The 23,245-nt window shown below is 44.2% G+C and overlaps 1 protein-coding gene across 10 annotated transcripts in view; it reads right to left on the bottom strand.

Moving 5' to 3' along the window:
* The window catches only part of Ank3 (ankyrin 3), a 310,708-nt gene that overhangs the window by 13,129 nt on the left and 274,334 nt on the right, over positions 1–23,245 (bottom strand). For 4 of the 10 annotated variants that reach the window (XM_036167583.1, XM_036167584.1, XM_036167586.1 and 1 more), the window contains 5 exons: positions 13,839–13,913; positions 10,394–10,525; positions 9,367–9,510; positions 6,230–6,314; positions 2,889–3,267 (listed from right to left, as the gene is read on the bottom strand). In XM_036167583.1, coding sequence (XP_036023476.1) covers positions 2,889–3,267; positions 6,230–6,314; positions 9,367–9,510; positions 10,394–10,525; positions 13,839–13,913 — 815 coding nt within the window. Of the gene's footprint in view, positions 1–2,888; positions 3,268–6,229; positions 6,906–9,366; positions 9,511–10,393; positions 10,526–13,838; positions 13,914–14,515; positions 22,202–23,245 lie in introns of all 10 variants that reach the window. The other 6 variants (XM_036167580.1, XM_036167581.1, XM_036167582.1 and 3 more) reach the window with 4 other exon arrangements.

Genomic DNA, 23,245 nt, shown 5'->3' with positions numbered 1-23,245 from the left:
GTTGGAGACACAGCTCAGTGGTAGAGAACTTGCATGCATAAGGCTTAATAGTTTACTCCCCAGGACCTGAGAGAGAGAGAGACAGATGGACACAGTAATTCCACAATTCAGGAGTCTGAGAAAACAATATAGTGGCAAAAATCCAAGTGGGAAAATACTGTTACTTAGTAAATAGTCTTCATCACCATGGTTAATTGCAATGATAAAATTATACACATGAACTCTAATGGTCAGGAAGCTAGGGACTGTGTAGTTGATACCATTGGAAAAAGTTATGTCTGTACTGTAAAAAAATAGCGTGTATGGGTAGAGACTAGTGACATCCCTACAGGAAGAACAGGCATTAGGTAAAATGAGTGTAAACCAGTAGCGGAGTGGGTAACACACTAGGATATAGTGTTCACCAACAGTCCACTGACAAATAGTTGAAGTGTTTAGGGTAATGTTAATCTTGAGTTCCTATGAAGTCCTATTGGAGAACATGGTTCTCCAAGTAAATCCCAGCTAGTAGCTATGCAAGGAACAGGTCTTAAATCACATTCCCTATTGTATTCTTCACGTTTCACAACAGGGTAGTGAGTGAAAATGATTTAAGGAACGTTATTAGAAAAGTATGCCAAGGTAAGAGGAAGTCAAATTCACAAGAGGACAGAATCACCCAGGACAAGTTCAGGATTAACAGACTAGGGGAGGCGGAAGGGGAAGTCTGAATTATTCATACATGGACTGTAAGCTGGCAGAGTCAGAAGCAGGGCACAGGTTAATGCAAACACTAACTGAGGGCTCACATGCCCGTCAGACAGGTGACCCTTGCAAGACCCCCAGAGCACCCTCACATATAGAGGTGGCTGGTGGGACCAGTGTTTCAGCGTCCTCTCTCTCCCCAGAGATTCAATCTGCTTAGCCTTAGGAGAAGGGAGAGAGCAGTGTAGAACCCCAGGCTTCCTTTGAAGAGAATTCTCTAGAAACCAGGAGAGGACCAGGCTTTGGGAGAACATATGGGATTTTCCCAGCATTCCTTGCTTCACAGGAAGAGGAAAGAGAAGGGCTTTACCTTGTAACAGCAGGTGGTCATCCGTGTAAACGCTGCACCCGGACTTTTGACCTGCTTTTTCAGGGGACAAAAAGGGGTCTGTTGTCTGAAGTAGACATCAGATGGCCTTGTTGGTTCCTACTGTACTTGCTTAGGCTGGGCCATTGAAGACATGACTGGGGCATCTTGGGATTTCCTGTGAGATCAAACTCACCTTCCCCAGCAGCTGTGACTGTCCATGGACATTCATGGACAGGAAGTCTTTATGCATTGGGTGACTCAATGAGAAGTTTGGTTTCCACTGCTAGTGAACCCAGCTGAGATCTACTGAGGCTTACAACCATTGCAGCCTTCTCCATGTCCACATCTGAGTGGCTCTCCAGTGACCCACAACTACACACTCATCTGCACAAACAGTGTGTCACATGTCTATATTGGTTTCTAATAACTGGTTGGGTTTTTGTTTTTTTAATTTTTCAGGATAAATCTTCCTAGGTAAAAATGTCACCATGTTACTGCTTTTTTTTTTTTTTTTTTTTTTTTTAGCTTTGTTTTAAAAGGAACATACTTAACTGTATGACATTTTAAAAGACAAGATTCCACCCAAACTCATCCTGCTTAAATATACGGAGAAACAAATGAAAGGCAAAAATATGGAACATGACATTTTCTGAGAAGGGAGGAAATCCTCAGAATAGTGTACAAGAAAAAGGAAAGAATCATTTCAAGTCTTAGTTATTGGTGATGATAATCATTTGCATAAATGGTCATCTATTGAAATTGTATTGCCTCTCACTTTTCCCTTTAACACTTCAGAAAATATGACCAAAAGAGGATGAACAGTGGAAGACGGGTATAGGATTTGTTGATGACAGTGGTTAGCTTCTGAGTGTCTGGGCATTTTTGTAAACTTAAAGCGTTGTTTTATAAAATACTGTTTGTTCTCCAAAATGGTGGTCTTAAGTGAAGTAGGCATGTCTCAGGGCAGGCCACAGAGCTTGCATGTCCAAGGCAGAGAACTGTTGTTTACTACATAGTTGATAGAAAGAAGAATAGAGAGAAGACAATAGTTTAAAAAAAAAAAAAGCTGGGCAGTGGTGACATACAACTTTAATCTCAGCAGAGGCAGGTAGATCTCTGTGAGTTTGAGGCTAGCCCCTATATCAAAAGGCAGAAACAATGCATTTTAATTTTATTTCATTGGTGAAAGATAATTTCATTAAAAGTACTTTTGTTTTAAATGTTAAGGTATAAAAAGATCTATTAGGTTATACACAAAAACATATCGTTATAAAGAGCAAACCACTGATTCTATCATATTCGGAGTCTACATGCCGATGACCAACTGAGATATAAAAAGGCTGTTTCTAAGTACAAACTTATGCCTGCCCGTTGAGTTGCCTTATCTTAAAAATTGCATCTTTTCAATTTTTCAACTACGTTGAGACATTAGTTGCTACAGAATAGTATGTATCGATGGGTCCGATACTATAGTCTTTAAACTCTATGAAAGAACCAGAAAGTGTGTCCAGAAAGTGTGTAAATTACTCCCCTTCCCCTAAGAATGAAGGCTGGATTTGCAATCAGGGAACCTTAATTGCAGGCAGAATTGGTAATGGACCCAACAACCTAATGTCTCTTTGCTTCTTTTCAACTTTGGCAAGGGCCGGAGATACTTTATTCCCTTGATGACTGAAGGTGCTAACCCATAGTGTACATCCTCCCCAGGGCCACCCCCATCCTCATCATCATTTAGAAATCATAAAGAACCTTGCACCCAATGCTACAGGACTAATAGTAGTGGACCACGGGTGTTTACAATAATGAGAGCATGCTGATTGTGTGGATGACCTACCTTAGGCTCTGACCCGCTGGACCCCTCTTCCTCGTGGAGGTTGAGCCTGGCCTTGCCATCAGGAGAAGTCCTAGTCACCTTTTTCATGCTGACAGGCACACAGGGTTTAGGTGCATCTTCTATGACAAACTTGCTGGTGTCTTCCAGAGATTTCTGATAGGCTGTGAGGGGTGACGCTGGTTCCTCAGTGCGACCAGAGCCGTGTATTTTTGGTTTCAGGTTCTCCTTAATGCTCTGTTTTCCTATATCATTTTGGGACTCCGGAAAGTAGGACTTTGTCTTTGCTTCTGGAGTGACTTCGGCATGATTTCCATTTGCTTCAAATTTCCCAGGTTCTCCTTTGAGATATGAGGTAATGGGATCTCGAACCTGATCAGAACTGTAAAAGACATGATATACAAAGTCATACTCGACATATGTGACTGTAGATGGCTTCAGGATGTGGTTTCAGCACCCAGGGCGCCAAACTACTTCTTTTTTTATTTATTTTATTTTATTGGTGTTTTGCCTGTGTGTATGTATGTGTGAGAGTGTTGGATCCTGGAGTTACAGATAGTTGTGAGCTGCCATGTGAGTGCTGGGAATTGAACCTGGGTCCCCTGAAAGAGCAGTCAGTGCTCTTAACCATTGAGCCATCTCTCCAGCCCTGCCAAACTACTTCTAAAGGCATAAAATAGGCATGAAAATGTTAGTGAATGAGTGGATTTAAAATGTGAGGGCCTATCACAGGTGGGCCAGTGAGGTATACCAGGCTGTAGGCATCCCCAATACCCTAGCTCCCAACATGGCTATGTAGACTGTCACTTTAAAAATAATCATTTTCCATAGCTATATTTTACACCTTAATAAATGTTGACGGACATATAATTCCAACGTCACCAATTTTAAAGGGAAGGCTAGTGTGAGACACTATTATGTCACTAATTAAAAACAAATGCCAGGCCTGGTGGTGCTTGCCTTTAGTCCCAGCTCTCAGGAGGCAGAGGCAAGCAAATCCCTGAGTTCGAGGCCAGCCTCGAGTTCCAGGACTGTTGTACAGAGAAACTTTTTCTTGTAAAACAAACAAAAGAAACAAAACAAAAACCCTACAACCAACCCCAAACACTTCCTGAAAAAAATAAAACAAAAAGGAATTTCTGAGTGGAAGTTGCATTTTCAGGAATCCTGACTTGAATTCTGTGTACGTTTTTCATCTGTGCGTACATTCACCACACTTTGAAAACCAAGATGCCCTTATTGACCCCCTCTGTCCACTCCAGCCTCCACTACTTTCACTGATCAGCATGGCTTCTGTTCACCACGGGGACTCCCTTTGTCATTGAGTCTTTTCTTTTCGAATGACTTTTAATCTTTTAGTAGTTTCAACATAAACCACTGGGTTTATTTTGTAGCTCACATGCCATTTTTAGTGTCGCGCTCATGTCCCAGAAAAGGCAGAGACTAGGACGTTACCCTTCATGTTAATGTGGAAGAGTGGACACAAATGCTAGTTTGGCCTCTGTGTACGAGAATAGTCTACTGGAGGCTGGAGAGATCGCTCAGCCGTTAAGAGCACTGGCTGCTCTTCCAAAGGACCAGGATTCAATTCCCAGCACCCACATGGCTGCTCACAACTGTCTATAACTCTAGTCCCAGGGGATCTGGCATCCTCACACAGACACGCATGCAGGCAAAACCCCAGTGTACATTAAAAGAAAGAAAAAGAATCTACTACTGTGAAGATCGGACAGCACAGTGTGTATGTCCCACTCCACATGGTTTATCTCACTTTCCTTGCTCCTGATGCTTACACCAGGGGTGTCACTATATAAGGTCCCCGGAGGTCACTATTATTTTCTTACTTTCCAGGACCAGGAAGACTCAGTATATTTTCTGTATATTCAAGGGCAGGGTCTCTAATTGACAAGAGATTTTGGCCAGGTTAATAGCAATGCACAGCTCTCCTAGACTATATGTTTTCTGATGATCAGCTATGGACTCTGCCATGCTATGGGAACCTGGGGTTAGATGTGGATGTACTCCGTCTTCTCTGCAGTAGCTAATAGAGACAAGTTATTGGTGCTTTCAAAAGAGGTTTTGTGATCTCTGGTATGTCTCGTTTTGGAGTTGTGATTGGAACACAAAGTTGAACAGCAAAATGAAAACGTGGTTCAGAAATTAAGATTGTCATGTGTGCAACTGGGGTTTATCACCAGTTACCATTCAAGTAAATGTCTGTTTCAGTCTGACACATTACTAGAGGTTACGGTCTATCTCAGCCATCTGGTAGGGAAGCTGCTTTTCTTGTTTGGTCTACAAACCTGCCTGAGGGTCGGAGTATTATAAAGATGATTAAAACAACCTTCTTAGAATTTTGAAATTCAGCCAAGTGGTGAGGTGTGTCCCATGTCCAGGGGCTCTAGACTTACTTTCTAGAGCAGGCCTAGCATAAAAAAGAAGCAAACACACAGCGACAGAAATACCATAGTTATACATCAATGGCTATTTTGGCTGTAAAGAAATGTCTATCATATTTCTGTGTAAAAGCCTATGTATATAAAAATGGAAGAAGAGGGCTGGGTGTTGGGGTGCATGCCCAGCCCTTGGGAGGCAGAGGCAGGTGGATCTCTGTGAGTTTAGGAACAACCTGATCTACAGAGTGAGTTCCAGAATAGCCAGGACAACAAAGATAAACCCTGTCTCCAAAAAGAAAAAAGGAAGAATAATGTGTTGTTCTGAGTATTGTAGGTGCGTTTTCTTTGTTTCTCTGATTTCCTACACTAAGACAGAAAATGTACACCTGCCTCATTCCTCTTTTGGGGGTGGGGTGCTGGAGATGACAGGCAGAGCCATGCATATTCGGCTTGTGTTTATGCTGCTGCTAAAGCACGCCTCCATATTCTAGAATTTTCCTCGTGATTATTGCTAGATGGCAGGATTTGTCAAGCTTTGTTAATACCTTGTATCATCTCATGTATGTCTGTAGTTATGAAATAAGATAAATGGTAATGATATTCATAAGAGATGTGGGCTTTCACTTATGAAATGACTTCAACTGAACACTGCTGACTTTAAAGACAGACTAATAGAAGAAACCAGCAAAGCGTCTTCTAATTAAGCCAACATCTACATCTTTGGCATGTAAGCAATTGTGCTTTGCTTTTGACTTTGGTACTTTTGAGAATTATAGTTGAACTGAAATTCACCTTTCTCTAGGGATTCTAACATACTGAACCAATCTATAAGCAAGGTAAATTCCAGAACAGGTCTAACAAGGAGTCATTGCCAAAAAGCACCTGTTTAAAACGAAGTATGGGTAGGACACCCACTTTTCATGTGTGTTTCCGGAGACGGAGTCATACCTGTCATCCAGGCGGTCTAGTAACCCACCAGTTACTCTTCGGGCTGGGGACTCCAGGCTTCCACTTGAAGTCTCGTTCTGCCAACCTGCAAGTGAAGACATGGCCAGTTCTGCTCGCTGAACATGACTAAGAATAGCCTGCACCTTTTCTTCTCTCATCTCCTCAGACTCTACTCCTTCTTCAAGCTGAATGTCCTCAAATAGAGATTTGAGCTTTTCTTCCGCCATCTCCTCACCAGGACCAGACGTTCCTTTCTCCTGCTGCTCAGAGCTCATGCCTACTTTTCTAGTCTGTGGTTTCGGCGGCTCTGCTGGCGTGCCATCTTTCGGGACCCCAGCCACACTTCTGAGGTACTGAGGACATTCACTCAGACACATGTCCTTCAACTGGCTCTTGTTTACATCCCACAGGTTGGCCATTTCTGTGACAGTGACTGAATCTTCCAGTTTGCTGTCTTCTAAGGAAGTGTCTTCTGCAGTTACCACTGGAGGTCCACCTGCTGAATGCTCTAGATTTCCCTGGGAAGGCATTAGCCCGTCACTCAGTCTACTGGGAGTTCTAAAGGGAGAATCTATGCTAGATATATCACTAAAATGGTCATCTTGCTGGAAAGGGGTGGGTGGTGTGCAGTACAACCCCGTGGGGGGCTCCAGCTCCACTTGAAGGGAAGGGTGACCTATGGAAGACAGTACATTTGGACTGACTGGAATGAGCTAGAACACATTGGACACAAACACATGGGATGACACAAATTATATCAGGGATGACAATGCATGATGGATTACAGAACAATGTACACGATTTCATGGTTTAGTTCATGTCATTTAATGAAATAGAATAATAGCATCGTATCAACTTTAATACGGTATCATAACTCTGCAGATGAAATTAATGCAATATAAAGTTAGTTGTCATTATCTAGAAGACATGTGGCTCATGGCTAATGCATCTTTCTCATTTTAGCATGCAAAAACCTATACTATGGTAGACTGAATATAGCAAGCTGGCCATAAGGAGCCCATTCTGTAATTAATTAATTCCCTCTTGCTCTGGTTACAAACACAATCCAACTCTAACTCTTACTCATTTACGCAAAATTTACGGGAGGAAATAAGGAATGAATTTACACTCTGGGAAGATGATCAATGGATTTTTAGAGCTATGGTAGTGCTGGCTGATGTGAGACAGGATAAATAACTCGGTGTGTATTAGGCAACTTAATGTCACAGAGATGAGAGAGTTAGGGTGTGTATGGAGGTCTGGGTGAAGCTGGTTGATGGGAATCACCTTAGAATCATGAGGCAAATAAATAGAAAAAAAAAAGATACACAATGGAGACAGGAGGGGGGGTCAAAGGCCAGAGTATCCAGGACTTAGAACAGTGCTGTGCTAGCCTGCTCAGAAGGGAGGGAGGGGGCTAACCCCTGATTCTAAGCACTGTATGTGGACTCCAGAAGATTTTTCCTTGCTCCAACAGTGAGAAAGTCAATAGTGGTCTGGTCGTGGTGAGGAAAGGGAGTTTCCCCAAAGCTCAACAAAGAGGAGAGGCATTAAAAAAAAAAAAAAAAAAAAAAGCAGCAATGCATTCTCTCAGTTCATTGGTCTGCAGAACCAAAGACCAGTTTTTCCATTAGTTCAAGGCAAACAGCTATTGTGTTATAGGTTCAAATTGCTATTAGTTTGTGGACACTTGTTGGTTACAGCTGCCTGTAAATGAGCCTCTTGTTAAAATCTGGTTAAGATAAGATTTATAGTTTGCATAAGTAAACATATTTCATGCTTAAATTTCCCTCAGAAATTTTAATAAAAAGAACTACACAATATTGAGATACAATAACAAAAAGCCCTGGTGAGCGTATTTTAATGATATTCAGAATGTACAACGTTAAAACAAACGAACCAAGAATACCACACTTGTGATTTCTTTTCCCAATAAAGAGTGGAGGAAGCTATAGCTGTAACTTGCCAGTAATTCTTAATTTGTTCTATTTATCCAGTACAAGAGGAATTTATCGATACACAGCCTCCCACATAAGACAGGTGTACAAGAGTGTGTGTGTTCCAAGGAACCACGGTACTGATGCTCTGTGGATTATGGATACGCTTGACCGTTAGTAAATGGACATTTTCTAAGATTCTCTAACCTTTGCCAATGTGACACATGCAGAATTTTAAAAGTTCCTGGCTCTTGTTAGACTAAGTTTGCCAGTTAAAAAAATGGAAGGGGACAATGACCGTATTTCTTGACCCTGGAATTAACAGGATAATATCCTTGACTTCTCTTGTCCATGGAAGGTCAGTATTTTCCATTCACCGTGGGGAAGGATTTCCACTTGTGAAGTAAGGCAGGAATAGCTTTGAAAGCCTGGCTGTCGGTTTTGTTGTATTCTGATGCTCTGATGAGATGGACTATTAGTAAATTGGGGGGAGGGGACTGTTAAATTAAGCTAAATGAAAAATTTATCAGTGATTTGTGTGTGTGTGTGTGTGTGTGTATGTGTGCTCATTGAACTAGAAAGAATGCTGTCTTTTATGCACAACACACCAAATACTAACCTCCACCCCAGGAATTACTGGCAGAGTGTAGGTTCTTATGTTAAGTAACTAAACCACTTGGAATGATGGGGGATTTCTCCAGTACACTTCCACATGCTTGGTCCCACAACAGTGATTCACTCACTATTCCCCCCCAGCCACTGTTTATTGCAAACTGGGCTCAGCACGTCACCTGCTTGGCTAACACTGGGCTCACAGTCTGATTTCACTTACATATAAAAAGAGATCACCAGTATTTTAGGTTAAAAAAAAAAAAAACCCAATTAATTTTAAATGCCAAAGCATTGCGTTTTGTTGGGTATTAAGTTTTCTTCCATTTGGGTGCCCAGAATGCTAGAAGTAACAGCTCTTTCAGACAATGTGCTTTCACATTTCATCCTCTGTGTTGCAGAGAGACATTTACCGAGTCTGCTCTGATACTAGCGTGCTCATTAGCAGACTCGGGCCGAACAAAAATGCTGTGAAAACGAGAAGGTAAGTCAGGCAGATTGTGGTGCACGTGGTGATGAGTGGGTTACCCTGATGGACAGCACTTTCAGAGTTTTATCAAACGATCAAATAGGAACACTAAATGCAATTACCATCAACTGGGTCGTGGAAAACATTGTTTTCATCTGCAAAGCTTCTGGTGCCTGAAATATTCCCATAATCAAAAATTGGTCCCTCTAGCAGAGTCACTATGTCTATTCGATTAATTTTTGTCAAGACTGAAGTTAAGGCATCAGCTGAAAAGGAGAGAAAAAGGAAAAAAAAAGGTTGAGAACCCAGTGGCATTATTTCCTGCAAGTCAGCACAACATCGAACAAAGAAGTATGGCTTCTGCAGCTCTGCTAGCATCTCAGCTCTCCACTGTAGCCCTGCTAGACCCATGTCCAGAACTCTGGCTGCCCCAGGGAAGAGTCCTACTTTAAAGCTATCTGTGGAGGTCACAGTATTCACCCCACTGTGACAGGGCAGATGGCCTCCAAACACTTGTACTCCTTTAGGGGGCCTAATACAGCTTCAAGTGTCCGTGACTCTCAGAATGTCCATGTCCTTATATTAGATGCTTAACGTCTTATAAAATACCAAGGTCAGGCTGACCAGGGAAACCTACAATAATGTACCCCACACTGCAGTGGATGAGTGCTGGGTCCTTTGAACTTATCACCACCACCGACCCAAACCCAGTTACAGCAGAGGGTTCTCCACTGCCCCAGATGGGCTACAACCGGCTGGCTCCCCTAATCATATCCCATCCTCCTCTGTACTTCCCTCCACACCTGCTCCTGGATGTAGTGGTAATTTCAAAGCATTTTTGATGACCATCCCATGATGGAAGAGTTAGTATTATTTTTTTTCCTCCCTTTTTAGTAGATATATGAAGCAGGCCTTCCTTACAAAATGCAAACTATTTCCTGCCACTTGCTGTCCAGAAAGCTTACGCACAGGACTCTAGGCCAGCAGCACTTACTAAACCTATATCACTCTAGATTCTCACTAACTCCTTCCCGCTGCTACACAAAATTACAGAACACTGAAAATCTTGCAATGAGCCCACTAGCTGATTTCTCTAAGATATTGACCCCGTGACGTTTTGAAAATTAAAAAAATTAATTTTAAGCATACTTGTGGCATTCTTTCCGTCTCTGGTAACCCACTTTTTTAATAACATGAAGCTTTGAGAAATTAAAGAATTGGGGTTTTCCACACGTATCTGATTGATTTCATCCACTGAAAAATTCAGTTCCCTTGCCAGCTCTGTGGGAAAAAAAAAGAGTTAGAAAGTGTATATTTTATTTTGCACATACTTCATCAAAGCCATATTCAACTCCTAACACCCCACTCAAAAAAAAACCAAAAAAACCCCAAAAGGAAATGAATTGTAAAGAATAGCCCTTTGTCTAGAGTTGGACATTCTGGTGCTTGCCTTTATACACAGGCTGTGGCCAGACTTTCCTTAGATAATTACTTGCAATCAAATTCTCATTAAAAATCTTTTGTTTTTCCGAGACAGAGTTTTTATGTGCAGCCCTGGCTGTCCTAGAACTAGCTCTGTAGACCAGGCTGGCCTTGAACTTGCAGAGATCCACCTGCCTCTGTCTCCTGAGTGCTGGGATTAAAGGCGTGTTGCCATCACGTCTGACTACAAATCATTTTTAAAGATTCTTGGGATTTATAGAGAGGATGTCGCTGGTTTCTTTGGATTCAGCCGCATCTCTGCAGATAGAACAATTGCACACCAGACAGGGAGGAGGAGCATACCACTCCCGAGCATGCTCAGGGACAGCATGAGGGTTGCTCTGAGCAATCCTAGTGAAGCACACTTCTTACTCATTTGCCTATGTAGTGACTAAGCCTTTGAGTTTTGTGATCTCTACATGAGAGGTTAAGTGTTAACTCGAGGGAAAATCATGCCTTTGATATGCAGGCAGCCATTTTTGTGAAAAAAATGAGTGCTTTATGCCCAAGTATATACTCAATCTTGTAAACACAGAGGTGTCTCTCTGCAAAGATAAAGGATGGACTCAACATGGGCCATCAAGATGGCGTAGCATGTAAAGACACCTGTCTCCAAGGCTGATGACCTCGGTTCAACCCCTGGGACCCACATGGTAGGAGGAAAGAATCAAATGAACTCAGTGTGAATGGAGACCTTGAGAAAGGAGACATCTTTTCATCACGTATCTCTCTAAAAAAATATATATCAAGGATGTATTACCTTAATTACTCTAAAGTAAGAAATATGAAGAACTGCTTCCAGGGAAAAGCAATTGGCCAAGATTCTGTTCCTGTCAAACACTTCCAAAAACTCAGCAAAATGAATTCAGAAATTCAAGATATCACCATGTCTTGAGCAAGTATGTTGCTTCTACAAGTCTATCTTGTGGTACACAGGGGTTTATCAAATGATTTGCACACACCTGAGTGTCCACTGTAGACTTGAATGACTGCAAACTTGACAAGTGTCCCTTTGTTGATGTGACATTGAGTTTTTAAAAGTCTTGTGATCATGGTGGACAGTTAGAAGGATATTGTATAAAACAGTGTTTATATACGTCAACCAGCTTACCTCAGCACAAAATTTAGCCTTAATATGTGTGTACACAGACACTTTCATTTCCATTCCATTTAATGACACAAAAAGGTTACATTCACTTCCTGACTCTTGAGCATAGTGGGTTAGGAAAAAACACCAACACATGCATAGACTTGTTACCCATCAAAGCCAAGATCAGCAAATACTCATTTTATAGGGAACTACACAGTTTGTACTAGTTGCAAAAAAACAAGAATATTTTAAAAACCAAAGCTCCTTAATGATGGTTTCAAGAGGCACATGTACATTTTGTGTGCTTAAATACTGAAATTTTTCTGATCGTCTTCATTGATCACCCAGGAGTTCTAATTCCAGAGGTTAATTCCAGTTTGAATTCCTCCATCTGTATACATTTTAGGTGACAACAATCCTATCATCCAAGAAATCCTTGAGAACAAACATTATTTATTGCTTGGAAGACCTGGAGAAAAGCACATTGACCCTGAAGAATTCAGAGCTGGAAAACCTCATTTCATTTCTTCTTTTCTAGTCCTAGAGATGAACTGAGGCTTTGAGCATGCCAAGCCACTGAGCTCTGCCCTAGCTCATCTCCTGTGCCACATCTCCAAATACCTGCTCTGGGAAGGTAAGGACTAATCATGTTAGATGAATGAAAATCTGCTTGTTATTCACCAATAATGCAAAAATCAGCATACATTCTGTGTATTTTTCAGGTAAATGACCTATGTTAAAACAGAATTGGTGTTAAGATAGACTTTGTAGGGAACTATTTTCCCATGTAAACCACTATTAACTCCTCTCAACCTGCAGGGTATCACTCAGACACCGGACATACCAGAGTTCCAGGGAGCCCCTGGCCATTAGCAGGTCACCTAGAGCAGAGGCTAGAGACCAGGGAAGGAGGGCTTTGTAATTGGTGGGTCTGAGGCATACAAAGAAAAAAATATAGATGAATTTGTTTCCTATGGCCTAGTTTTACCTTTTCCCTTTAAGAGATAATGGAATGGCATGAGAATGGATGTACTAACAAATATACAAGATGATTTTAGAGAGATGATAATTAATACTTATTTTTTTCTACTAGTTTAGTTATGTATAGTCTATAGTAATAAAAGAAATCAAGCATTTACTCCAGTATATTTTCAGAGGAATGTCCAAAGTCTTTATAGACGTGCATTTAAAAAAGTATATTCAACCTAGGAAACATCACATTTCTTAGAGACTGGCATGTGTCAAGATATAGGGGGCCTTGTAAGGATCAACACCGTAAAGCTAAATTGTTTGGGTGACACATTTGACTTTACTGATGGAAGACAAAGCTGGACATTTCCTTTCCATCACCCTGGCTGTGAATGGTTTCATAGAACTCAAGTACCTTTGTTAACCGCATCAATTTTATTTACTTACATCCTTTTCCAAAAATTAATTTACAATCAAAGCTTTCACTTCTTTTTCTCAGTCATAGAAATATTAAACTAATTTTTTTTATTCTCAATTGCCCAAGTAAGACAAGGTCTTCTGTTTAAACTAATCCTAAGGCATAACAGTAAGTTCGTTTAAAAGCATTAGTCCAATAGGGTAAATACTGTAATCTCGGAAGGCTAAGTATCATGTGCCTACAACAGGTTATTGCAGGGCATAGGGCACCTGAACCTCTGGCTAAGAGTGCTGTTTTAACAACCGAGATCATGTTAATTATGCACTCATAGTCTTAGGTGGGTTTTCTTTTATGCTCCTAAGGCATGTGCCCTCAGATACAAGACTGCTCCCCAATGGAAATGGCTGTGTGAAGAAAGCATTTAAAGTAATATAAGGTCTAACTTTGTTTCTATACAGAAAAAACAAAGGGTGTACAGTTGCTACCAGTAATTACCAGGGTAGGTAGAATTATGGATAATGGTTTACTGTTTGCTTGTTTGTGTATTTAAAGATGTACAGGATGGTTTTTGCACGTGACGAAGACAAAGACACTGGGGAGAGATACCTGCTTCATTCTGGAGCGTATGTACTTACCTGTCCAACTAAGTCCCAGGTGATCGGCTACAATTGCCATCCTGATATCTGTCCGCTCACAAGGACTCTGTGGACCTACGATTTACAATTTCTCAATTAAAACAATCCACGACACTGGAAAATTGCTTTTCGCAGTACTCAGATTTTACAAAGACTGACACTAACACTGTGTACTTAGATGTGTCCTAGTCACCTACACAAATACTCCTCATCTGTCACCCAAAGCCATCAGGCCAAATGCCAGATTACATGGATGCTCGGAATGTAATGAGACTGAACATGCTGGCGAGCTGGCCACTTCACAACGGTCACAGAGTCGCGTTGGTGGGTGGCCAACAACCATGATGGAATCTGAACATCGGTGCCTCGGCTCTGACAGAGTCACCTCCACGAGCACATTAGCAACGAAAATCGTTCACATCTTGAATGACACCGGTGTAGCATGCTTTCCCTAGCTCTCTACAGTGTAGCTGGATTCAAAGAGGAGAGAAGAGCGTCTAGGACAGCACACACAGATGACAATGACAGAATGGGAAGCTACGGTTAAACCACTCCACAAGCAATCACGACAGGTCATGCACTAGGGTCTACGAGTTGGAAAGTGTTTACGGACTATGCTGTTTCTCCAGGTTGTGAGCAAAGAGCGCCCGAGAAACCTGACTGCCTTTTGTTCTCACCAGTCCTCCTACTGCCGGCCTTTCCATTCTTTGATTTTAAAGGCGCTGCCTCTGTTCTCTTATCTCTAGCAGACTTCGTGGGAACTGAAGGCTGGCCACCCCGCGAAGTCTCGGACAACGACGTGTTTCTGGAGGTACTCTCTTCCTCATCAGACAACTCCGACTGCATCTTTTTGTCTTCTTCAGTGAGGCGGTCCACAAGCTTTAGGGTCTCACCACTAATTGCCTTAAAATATTCAATGGGATGTTTACATACCGCCTTAAGCTGACTTTCTCTAACTTTCACAGTGCTGGTGGTGGTGGTGGTGTTGGTGGTGGTGGTGTTGGTGTTGGTGGTAGCGGTGGCGGTGACACAGGTGGATCTTACCTTTACTGGCAACTTGGATGGAGGCGGTTTGGCCTTGCCTTTCTCTGGCTGCCCTCGCTTTTGTGTGGCACATGCTTTCCTGACTGCAACTAGGTTCTCCCTGTGTGTGTTTTTGACTGGAATTCGGGACTTGGCGTCTACGCATGAAGAAGAAGGAAGGGTTTTGTTTTTTTCAGACAGACCAATCTGTCTCAGTTTACCTGCTTTACTGTCTGGCTTATGGTTTGGCGGGAAGACATCTTTTGGTGCAGTGGCCTTTATGGGAAGCTTGGATTTCCGCCTAACCCTTATTGGTTCCTTCCGCGAATCTCTGGTGCAGTGTCCTTGCATCCCTGGACTCTTTCCTGAGCCTTTCACTGGATTAGCTTTCTCTGTGGTACAAGTGGGTGCAGCGCATCCTGTCAGAACTACGTGATTTGTGGTGTTATCTGTCTGCGTGGTGGAAGAATCCAGATTATTGTTGTTATTGAAGTTATCTTTTTGAAAATTGTGTTTCTCTTGGGGCCTATCGCCCACCTGGCTATTGGGTGCACTTGAGATTCCTGTCACTGTTTCCTTTTCTAACCCCTGGCAACTGGTCACCACAGCCTCTGTCTTATCTGTCACTTCTCCAGAGCCTTCTTTCTTCATGGTCATGGTCGATGCGGAAATTCCCATTTTTATAGGCGTGCGTGACTTGGGGTCAACTTTTGAGGCATTAGCAGCGGCTGCTGACTTCTCCAGAGGGCCACTACAGGCCGTGCCTTCCTGACCCTCTCCGCTGGTCAGGATGCTGGGGTTGGGTTCGACTGTTGGTGCCTCTACATCTCTCTCTAGATGGGTGTCTACCGAGGTGTCCCCTGACTGTGGCTCTGGGGTGTCAGTGACCATCCTGTTATCCCCTTCCCCCTGGGCCCCTGACTTCCCTTCAGGAGTATGCTCACCAATCTGGAAAAATTGGAGCCTCTCTTCCACAAAATCTCTCTTGCTCATGTCAATTGCACCACTGCGGGTCATCTCAAACATTTTTCCTTCGTGAAATGGGAAGGGGTTAGGCTCACTAGTTGGGGTACTTTCATCGGTTGGTGTTCTGGCCGGTGTTGTGTCGGGGGTGGTTGCTGGAGAGCGGTCGTCCACCGCCAGACCAAATGGCTTCGTGTCATCTTCCCGAGATTTACCATCAAAGACTTCATTGTCCCCTCGGTTATTGGGCCAAGGGTCAAAATCTAGACCTTTGGTTGCTACAGTTTTAAAAGGAGTGGCAAACTCTTCATCCACTTTGTAACTGAAGTAAGTATCTGGAAACACCGATCGGTCTGGATGTCTGCCTTCCAGGGTAAAAAACTGGGCCCCTGACTTGGGATCGGTCTTCTCTGGGGTTCTGTCAGATGAAGAGCTTTTAGAAGACGATGGCTTCTCATCATCCAGTCCCACTTTCCCCTCCTCCTCAATGACTTCCAGTTTACTCTGGCTGAAAGAGCGGTCGGCCGGCTTCAGGATGCCCTCGGTCCACACATCCTTCTTGGTGTCCACGGTTTGACTGGGGAGTTTAGAGTCATTCTCTGTGAGGCCGTCATCCTCATCTTGCAGGTCATAACCATCCAGAGAGTCAATCTCGGTGGCATCTGTGTCATGGGAAAACTCGGCTGTGGTTGCGATGGAACACTCAGTGACAGATTGGTCATTGTTTCCATTCTGAGCTGTTTCGTTCTGAGGCGAGTCAAGGCCAGACTCACTCTCTCTCCCGTTACTCTCCACCTCTTTCTGGCTGGAAGCCTTCACGGTGGCAGTTTTGGATTTGGCCACATCTTTCTGTCCTTCATCAACTTCCTTCAGCTTAAAGGTGTATTTTTTAACCGGGACCGGTTGATACATGGACTCATCATCGCTGGAGTCGCTGGCATCGGCGCCAGGAGGGACCGGTGATGGGGGCTGCACTCGGATGACAGGTTCGGCCAACTGGTACTTGTCACACTCATCCTGAAGGTTGACTTCAATCATGTCAACCTCCCTTTCGGGGAGATACTGATGCTTCTTATCGGATTCCATCTGGTCGGCATCCAGAGGGGGAGGAGGGGGAAATTCAATATAGGCAACTCGGTTACATTTGGGTCTTTGGATAGAGTCTTTGCTCACATCACGATCTGTTTCCGGCTCCACAGTCACCTGCTTCAGGGGGGCTGATTTGGGCTCCTCCGACTCAGACTCCTCAGAAACCTCAGGAATCGGGCTGGGTTGTCCCGGTATAAAAGCTATGAGGGAGTCTGGTGTCTTAGACGTGAACTCATAACTCACTTCCTCTGAGCTGGGAGTTTCCGGGGTCAAAGGGCTCTTCCCAGAGCTGTCTAGAAAGGACACTTGCTCTAGAGTATCATCTTCTGGACTGCCCTGGGGAGAAGGAGGCTGCTTTTGCTGCCTAGCTGTATAGAAGGTTCCCCTGGCTTCCTGCACCGTCTTACATTCCTGACTGATGATTTTTTTTACACCTCCTTGTTGGAGTTCCTTTTCATACTGTTTTCCCACTTGTACGAAGCTGACATAAACGGGTAAGGTTTTGATTTCCTTCCCTCCCTCTGTCTGGGCTAGCGGAGCAAGCTTCTCCAAGCCCTCCATGGAACCGTGGTCAAACACATCGCTAGAGGGAGAGTCCTTTCCTGGGCTAAACTCTAATGAATCAGGAGATCTGGTGGGAGAGGTCTCGGTTTCATCGAGAGCTGGGCATAGGCCTACGTAACTCTGTTTGGACAGTTTGCTGATTTCGGAATAGGTAACTTTTTCATCATCTAAGGAATTACAGTGCTGGCTCTCAACTATCTCTTTGCTCATACTTGACCGGGACACTTTTGGGGATCGTTCATGTTTTGGAAATGTTGACTGCTCACAAAACCCATCAGGAATGTTAGAAGATGGCGTCTTCCTCTCGTCTGTGACCCTGATGGGAATATGAGACAGCGCTGAGCTCTCGCTTCTCCTGGGAGGATGCTCGAGAGCGCCGCTGGGGTGGTCCCCTTCTTTAACAATATACTCCCTGTATAACACTTTCTTGGAGGGAGATTTTACACTCATTTCCTTAATTTCTGAGAGAGAGCCGTTCGTTAACAATTTGTGTTCTCTCTCAGTCACACACATAAATTCATTCTTTGGATCGGCCTTCTCGCTCTCATCAGGGCGACTGGTATGATTATCTCTGATATCGTGAACAAGCACATGTGAGAGTTTCTCTTTCTGAGCCTTATTGTTATTGGCCCCAGAACATTCCCACGTTCTAAAGACCTTTCTGTCCCATGGTCCCTTGGTCACTAGGTCGGATGTCATGGGACAGGCTGAGTCGTCTTCAGCCTGCTGCTCAGGAAAGAAGTCAGCCACTGCCTTACTTAACATCTCAGTTCGGTGTCTTCTGGCATCATCAGAGCCAGATTCGTTCACAACAATGTCGCTGCTTTTGGCACGCTCAGCTTTGAACATCGTGACATCATTTTGTACAAGCGCTCTCTCCTCTGAGAGGTCTACAGCCTTCTGCTGTTTTTCTCTAGGAAAACCTGGGTGTGTGGGCAGCTTGCTGTCTTGAGTTTTCTTAACCGGGATTCGGGATGGGCCGTCCAGATTTTTCTCTTCTTGAGATGGGTCCTTACTTTTTGTGCGTGCGCCTTGTTCAAATTTTAATCGGATGGAACTGAGTTTAGATTGTTTGAGCTGGAATCCAGACTGGGACCCTTCTGGTCCCCTGCTCTGAGCAATGACAGTTCTTTTGGCTTCCTCTGTAGGCTGGCCATCATCACTCTGTTGGGAAGGGACCCTCTTCTCTGGGCTGCTGGACCCACTGGGTATCTTCCTGTCCTCAGCCTGAGGGACACCTTGTCCATCTGGGCCACGCTGCCTGGACTTAACCCATTCGTCATTGGATGCCAATAGTTCTGTTAAGACCTTCTCGGGACTACTGCTGGTGGAACTCTGGGAAGAGTATTCTTTGCCATTTTTGGGGCGTGGCTTTTTCTCCGGGGACTGCAGTTCATCATTTAGCTTCTCGGTTTTGTCACGAAAAAACTGTGACACTTCGGTCAATTTCTCTTCAGCCTCCTTCACGGTCCTGTCCACCCTGTCTTCATATATCAACTTCTCTCTACCTCTCTCTAGTCTGTCCTCGGACAAGTGCATCCACATGGCATGTTTTGGACCACTGACATTACCCGCATAGTGCAACACCGTCACTTTATCAAAATGCTCATCTTTGGACACTCTCCCTATCCCATTTTCAGACACATCTTTATAGATTTTGGAGAGGATTTCTTTTTTGGGGGCAGTGGCTACTTTATCTCTGGAGCGCTTATCAGACCTCTGTAACTCTGAGCTAGGGGGTCCTGCAGGGTCTGTCACCGATTCCTCGGTATCAGAGTGAGAAACATCTAGCTTCTCTGACAGAAGCATTTTCTCAGCAAACCTGTAAGACTCCCCTCTCAGGTCTGACAGCTCGTCATCATGGTACTCTACGGAGTGCTGACTCAAGAGCTTCAGGGTTTTGTAAGAGTCATCGGACAGGAGTTGTGCAGAACTGGGACGACTGTCTTCTTCTTGGGACACTGGAGTGTTTACTCTGGAAGATTCCAGGTAGGAAGGCAAGGACTCTTCCGCGGCAAGTTCTTCTTCTTCTTGCTGACCCTGCTCCTCGGGGCAGGGAAAAGCATCGTGTTTCTCTGGCAGAAAATCTTTTAAGTTAATATTTCCCCGGGATAAGTCTCTCTGACACATAGATACTTCCTTCTCAGGATGCTTTTTGGTCTCTCTAATAATGACTTCAGTGGGCTCAGCTTGGTTACCTTTTTCGATGTGGACTTCTATTATACGCTCCAGTTTGGGTTTCAATTGGTTGTCCTCTGCGTGCTGGGCTGAGGTCTCAGCAGCAGACTTGGCAACGTCTGGAGACATGGCCGACTTGTGTTCAAACAGCCCTGCCAGCTCTTTGGAAGGGTCTCGCCCGGACTGAAATGCTTTCATGATGTCGTGGACTGACATGGTTTCCTCGATTCTTTCGGAGGTACTCTCGCCGCCAGGAGGGGAGTGGTACACCATCCTGGTGGTGGTGGTGATATGAGTCTCTTCTTTGACACGCATGCCTTTACTTAAAACCCGACTATGGTCCTCTTCCTCGCTACTGGCTTTCATTTGAAATGCTTTTACTTTTTCCTTAATGCTAGAGGTGGTGGGCTTTGGCTCCAACTCCATAAATGTAGGTGAAGGCTTGGGGGACATGGGGTCTTCCGGCTGGGCCTGGGGGATCTCCCCAGCAGAGGGCTCATAGCTCCTGATCACATGGACCACTTCAGTCCGTGTTTCTGTGATGACAGGAGAGATAGGGACTTCGTGAAAAAGTGGCTTGGGACCGGTGCTCTCCGCGCTTTGTGGGGCTGATGGTGTCTTTTCACTTCGGGTTTCAAAGCCACTGTCAGACAAGGGACTTTTATCTTGGTCATGTTGAGAAAAGTCATCAGGGGACTCTAAGATGGCATCTGATCCGAAAAAAGAGTCAGCCATCTTGCACAACTCCTTCTCGGAGGTGGAAGGCCTCATGGAGGCTGGTGGCATTTTGAGTTTATGCTCCTGCAAGGCCATGGCTGGCTTTAAAATCCTTTTCTGTCTCTCCTCTCCATCCTTCTTGGCATCTTCAAACTTGTACTTTAGGTTGGTCAATGAACTGCTCCCAACGTCATTCGTCAGGTAGTCTATGACTCTCGTCAGGTTGGCCTTCCCATGCACTTTCTCGGGCAGAGATGGGGTGTGGCTGGCAGTGGCCTGCCTGGCATCTCGTATTTCCTCGGAACTAAATTCTGTCCAGTCCTCCTCCGGAGAATGTCCTTTGCCGTCCACACACACGTCCTTTTTGAGGATCTCACTGACTTTGACTAAGTCTTCTTTCACTTTCTCGACGATTTTGAAAGGTTCCTCGTCGTCTATCCTCCCTTCTTTGGGGAGGTCGGGTTGGAATGGCTTCTCCTCAGGCACGTCCGTCTGCAGTATGGCGGTCATTCTCATGAGGTCCTCCTTCATCTCCGCCACGTCCTTTAAGATCTCCTGACTGGAAGATAGAGAAGATGGCGCCGACAGCTTAAGGGCAGAGGGCGCGAGGAACAGAGGTGACTTAACGGGAGATGACGCTCGATGGAAATGGGGCTGAGGACGTGTCTCTGGAGCCAGTGTTTTAACGGGTGACAGCAAGGCTGCCGCCGATTTGGTGAGCGAATTAGAGTCTGGAAGTTTCTTCAATGCTGGTTCTGACAAGACATTGACTACCGAGTATACTGGCACTGTGATTATTGATGAGGTTACGGATGAGGTAGTAGCAGATATTGAAGACCCAAGGGAGGTGTAGAGTGCACTTGCGGAGGGAGGTCTAAGAGACTGAAAAGCCGAGGGTGCTGCAGAAACATAGGACCTGAGTGGGGAAAAGGGCATGGCTGTTGTGGCAGAAAGCGCTCTCTCCACCGTGTCAGTGGCCGCGCTCACCACCGAGCTCACAGCGTTCGTGGCTGTAGAAATTTTGTCCTGTAACGTGGCAGTGGCTTTGCATCCGTTAATGAAAGCTGAAGATGAAGGATACTTCAGAGGAGAAACAGACCCATTAACTAGAGCTACCTCTGCATGTCCAGACATCTGTTTTAAGGGGGAGGAGAGAGATGATGCCATCGTAGCTTTCGCTGAGGAGATGACATCAGCTGCAGACTTGGCTGGGGACGCCACCGATTTTGCAGGTGAAGAGATCAGTGGTGCTGCTGATGTGATAATCGACTTAAATGGCAAGCTGGAGGAATACATAGTAATGTTTGACTTGGGGGAAGCAGGGGGTGTCATAGTAATGGATGACCTCTCCAAAAGAGACCCTGCGGTTGTCACAGGAGAAGTTCGAGAGGAAAAGGTTGAGTTGGGTGCCAGCCCCTTTAAGGGCGTAGCAGCCTCCGTGACTGTGGGAACTCTCCCCAGGGTACCAGAGGCCACTTGGATATTGTATGGAGATGGTGACACCACTGTTTTTATTGGCGAGGAGATTGTCCGAAAAGATCTAATAGGAGATGCCACGTCACTCATGGATTTGACTGAAGATGTAGTTGATGCGCCTAATGTGGATTTGATTGGAGAAGGAGTCGAAACAGACCATATGGATTTTAACGGAGAAGCTGATGGTGTGTTAGAGGAAGAGCTGGATAAGGAGGCGAAGCCTGACTTGGCCGGCCCGGGCACTGTGATTGGAGCTGTGGTCCAGGACTGGTATGGTCTTGTAGAAAAGAATGGCTTGTATGAGTAAGTGGTGGGGAGGGATCTTGCTGTTCCTGAACTCCGTTCAACTGTTTCTTAAATTTTAAAATGAAAATCAAACACAAAAAAAAAATCAACAAAAATGGTTGAGAAACAGAGAAGAGACCAGAGGAAAAAAAAATTGGTCAGTAAACTTGGAAATATTGCAGAAGCAAGTACAATTGTTTGCATGATTTGGGGTGGGAGAGGCAAAATAAAAAAAAAAAAAAAAAAAAGGAATGATTTGAAGCAAAAGAGAAAAATAAATGTGAACGAACACGAAAAATTTGAAGTTAAAAAAAGGTAACGGATGAGGTGACTAGAACTAGAGCAGACGTGGAAGGAAACAAACACAAGGAAAACATACACAGCAGCCACAGAGGTCAATGATGTAACGGAGACACACAGGCAAAGGAGACGGACGAAAATGGACACCATGGAAAACGGCCTCCTTACTTCCTATTGACTTTCTTGTGTGCTGGGTTAGAAATAGCAGCAGCCGTTCTGCTTTGCCTGTATACATACATATGTCTGCTTTGTGCAACCACAGAAAGTGTCTTAAGACTCTCGAGTGTTTCCTCTGCTACAGCTTGTCCACCATAAATTGCACCTGGTTAGAACCATTTCAATATGTGAATCCACACATTAAATAATATTAGAAACTCTTTTTTTTCTTCTCTTTTTTAGAAAACCACTCAAGCTTGATCATGCAGAGTCCAAAATAACTGGTAAAAGACAGGCAACTGGTGTGCAAACCGTGAAGCCACTGGATTCTTAAGTCTGTTTTTCCCATGCAGGATTGGTTATGTCTCACACCCATAAAAAGCCAATAAGAGCAAGAAACTGCCTGAATCAGAGCTGTCAACCAAAAAACTTAAAACAAGGAAGAGGAATGTTTGCATCGATCCTTTTTCCATGCAGTATATTCCTTTTGAGGAGGGGGGGAAAGAAAAGGTGATATGAGATGAATTTTTAAAATGCATGTGTACATACACACATACAAAAGGGGGAGGGTACAGAAAATACGGTTCATGGTTACCAGAGCAAGCAAAGCAACTGAAAACATTGGATCATGCGGCGATTGATCATGGCAAACAAGC

Source organism: Onychomys torridus, chromosome 18, assembly GCF_903995425.1.
Source record: "Onychomys torridus chromosome 18, mOncTor1.1, whole genome shotgun sequence".
Classification (NCBI taxonomy): domain Eukaryota; kingdom Metazoa; phylum Chordata; class Mammalia; order Rodentia; family Cricetidae; genus Onychomys; species Onychomys torridus.
Note: the sequence above shows the minus strand (reverse complement) of the source record. Positions and strands in the feature narration are given on the sequence as shown.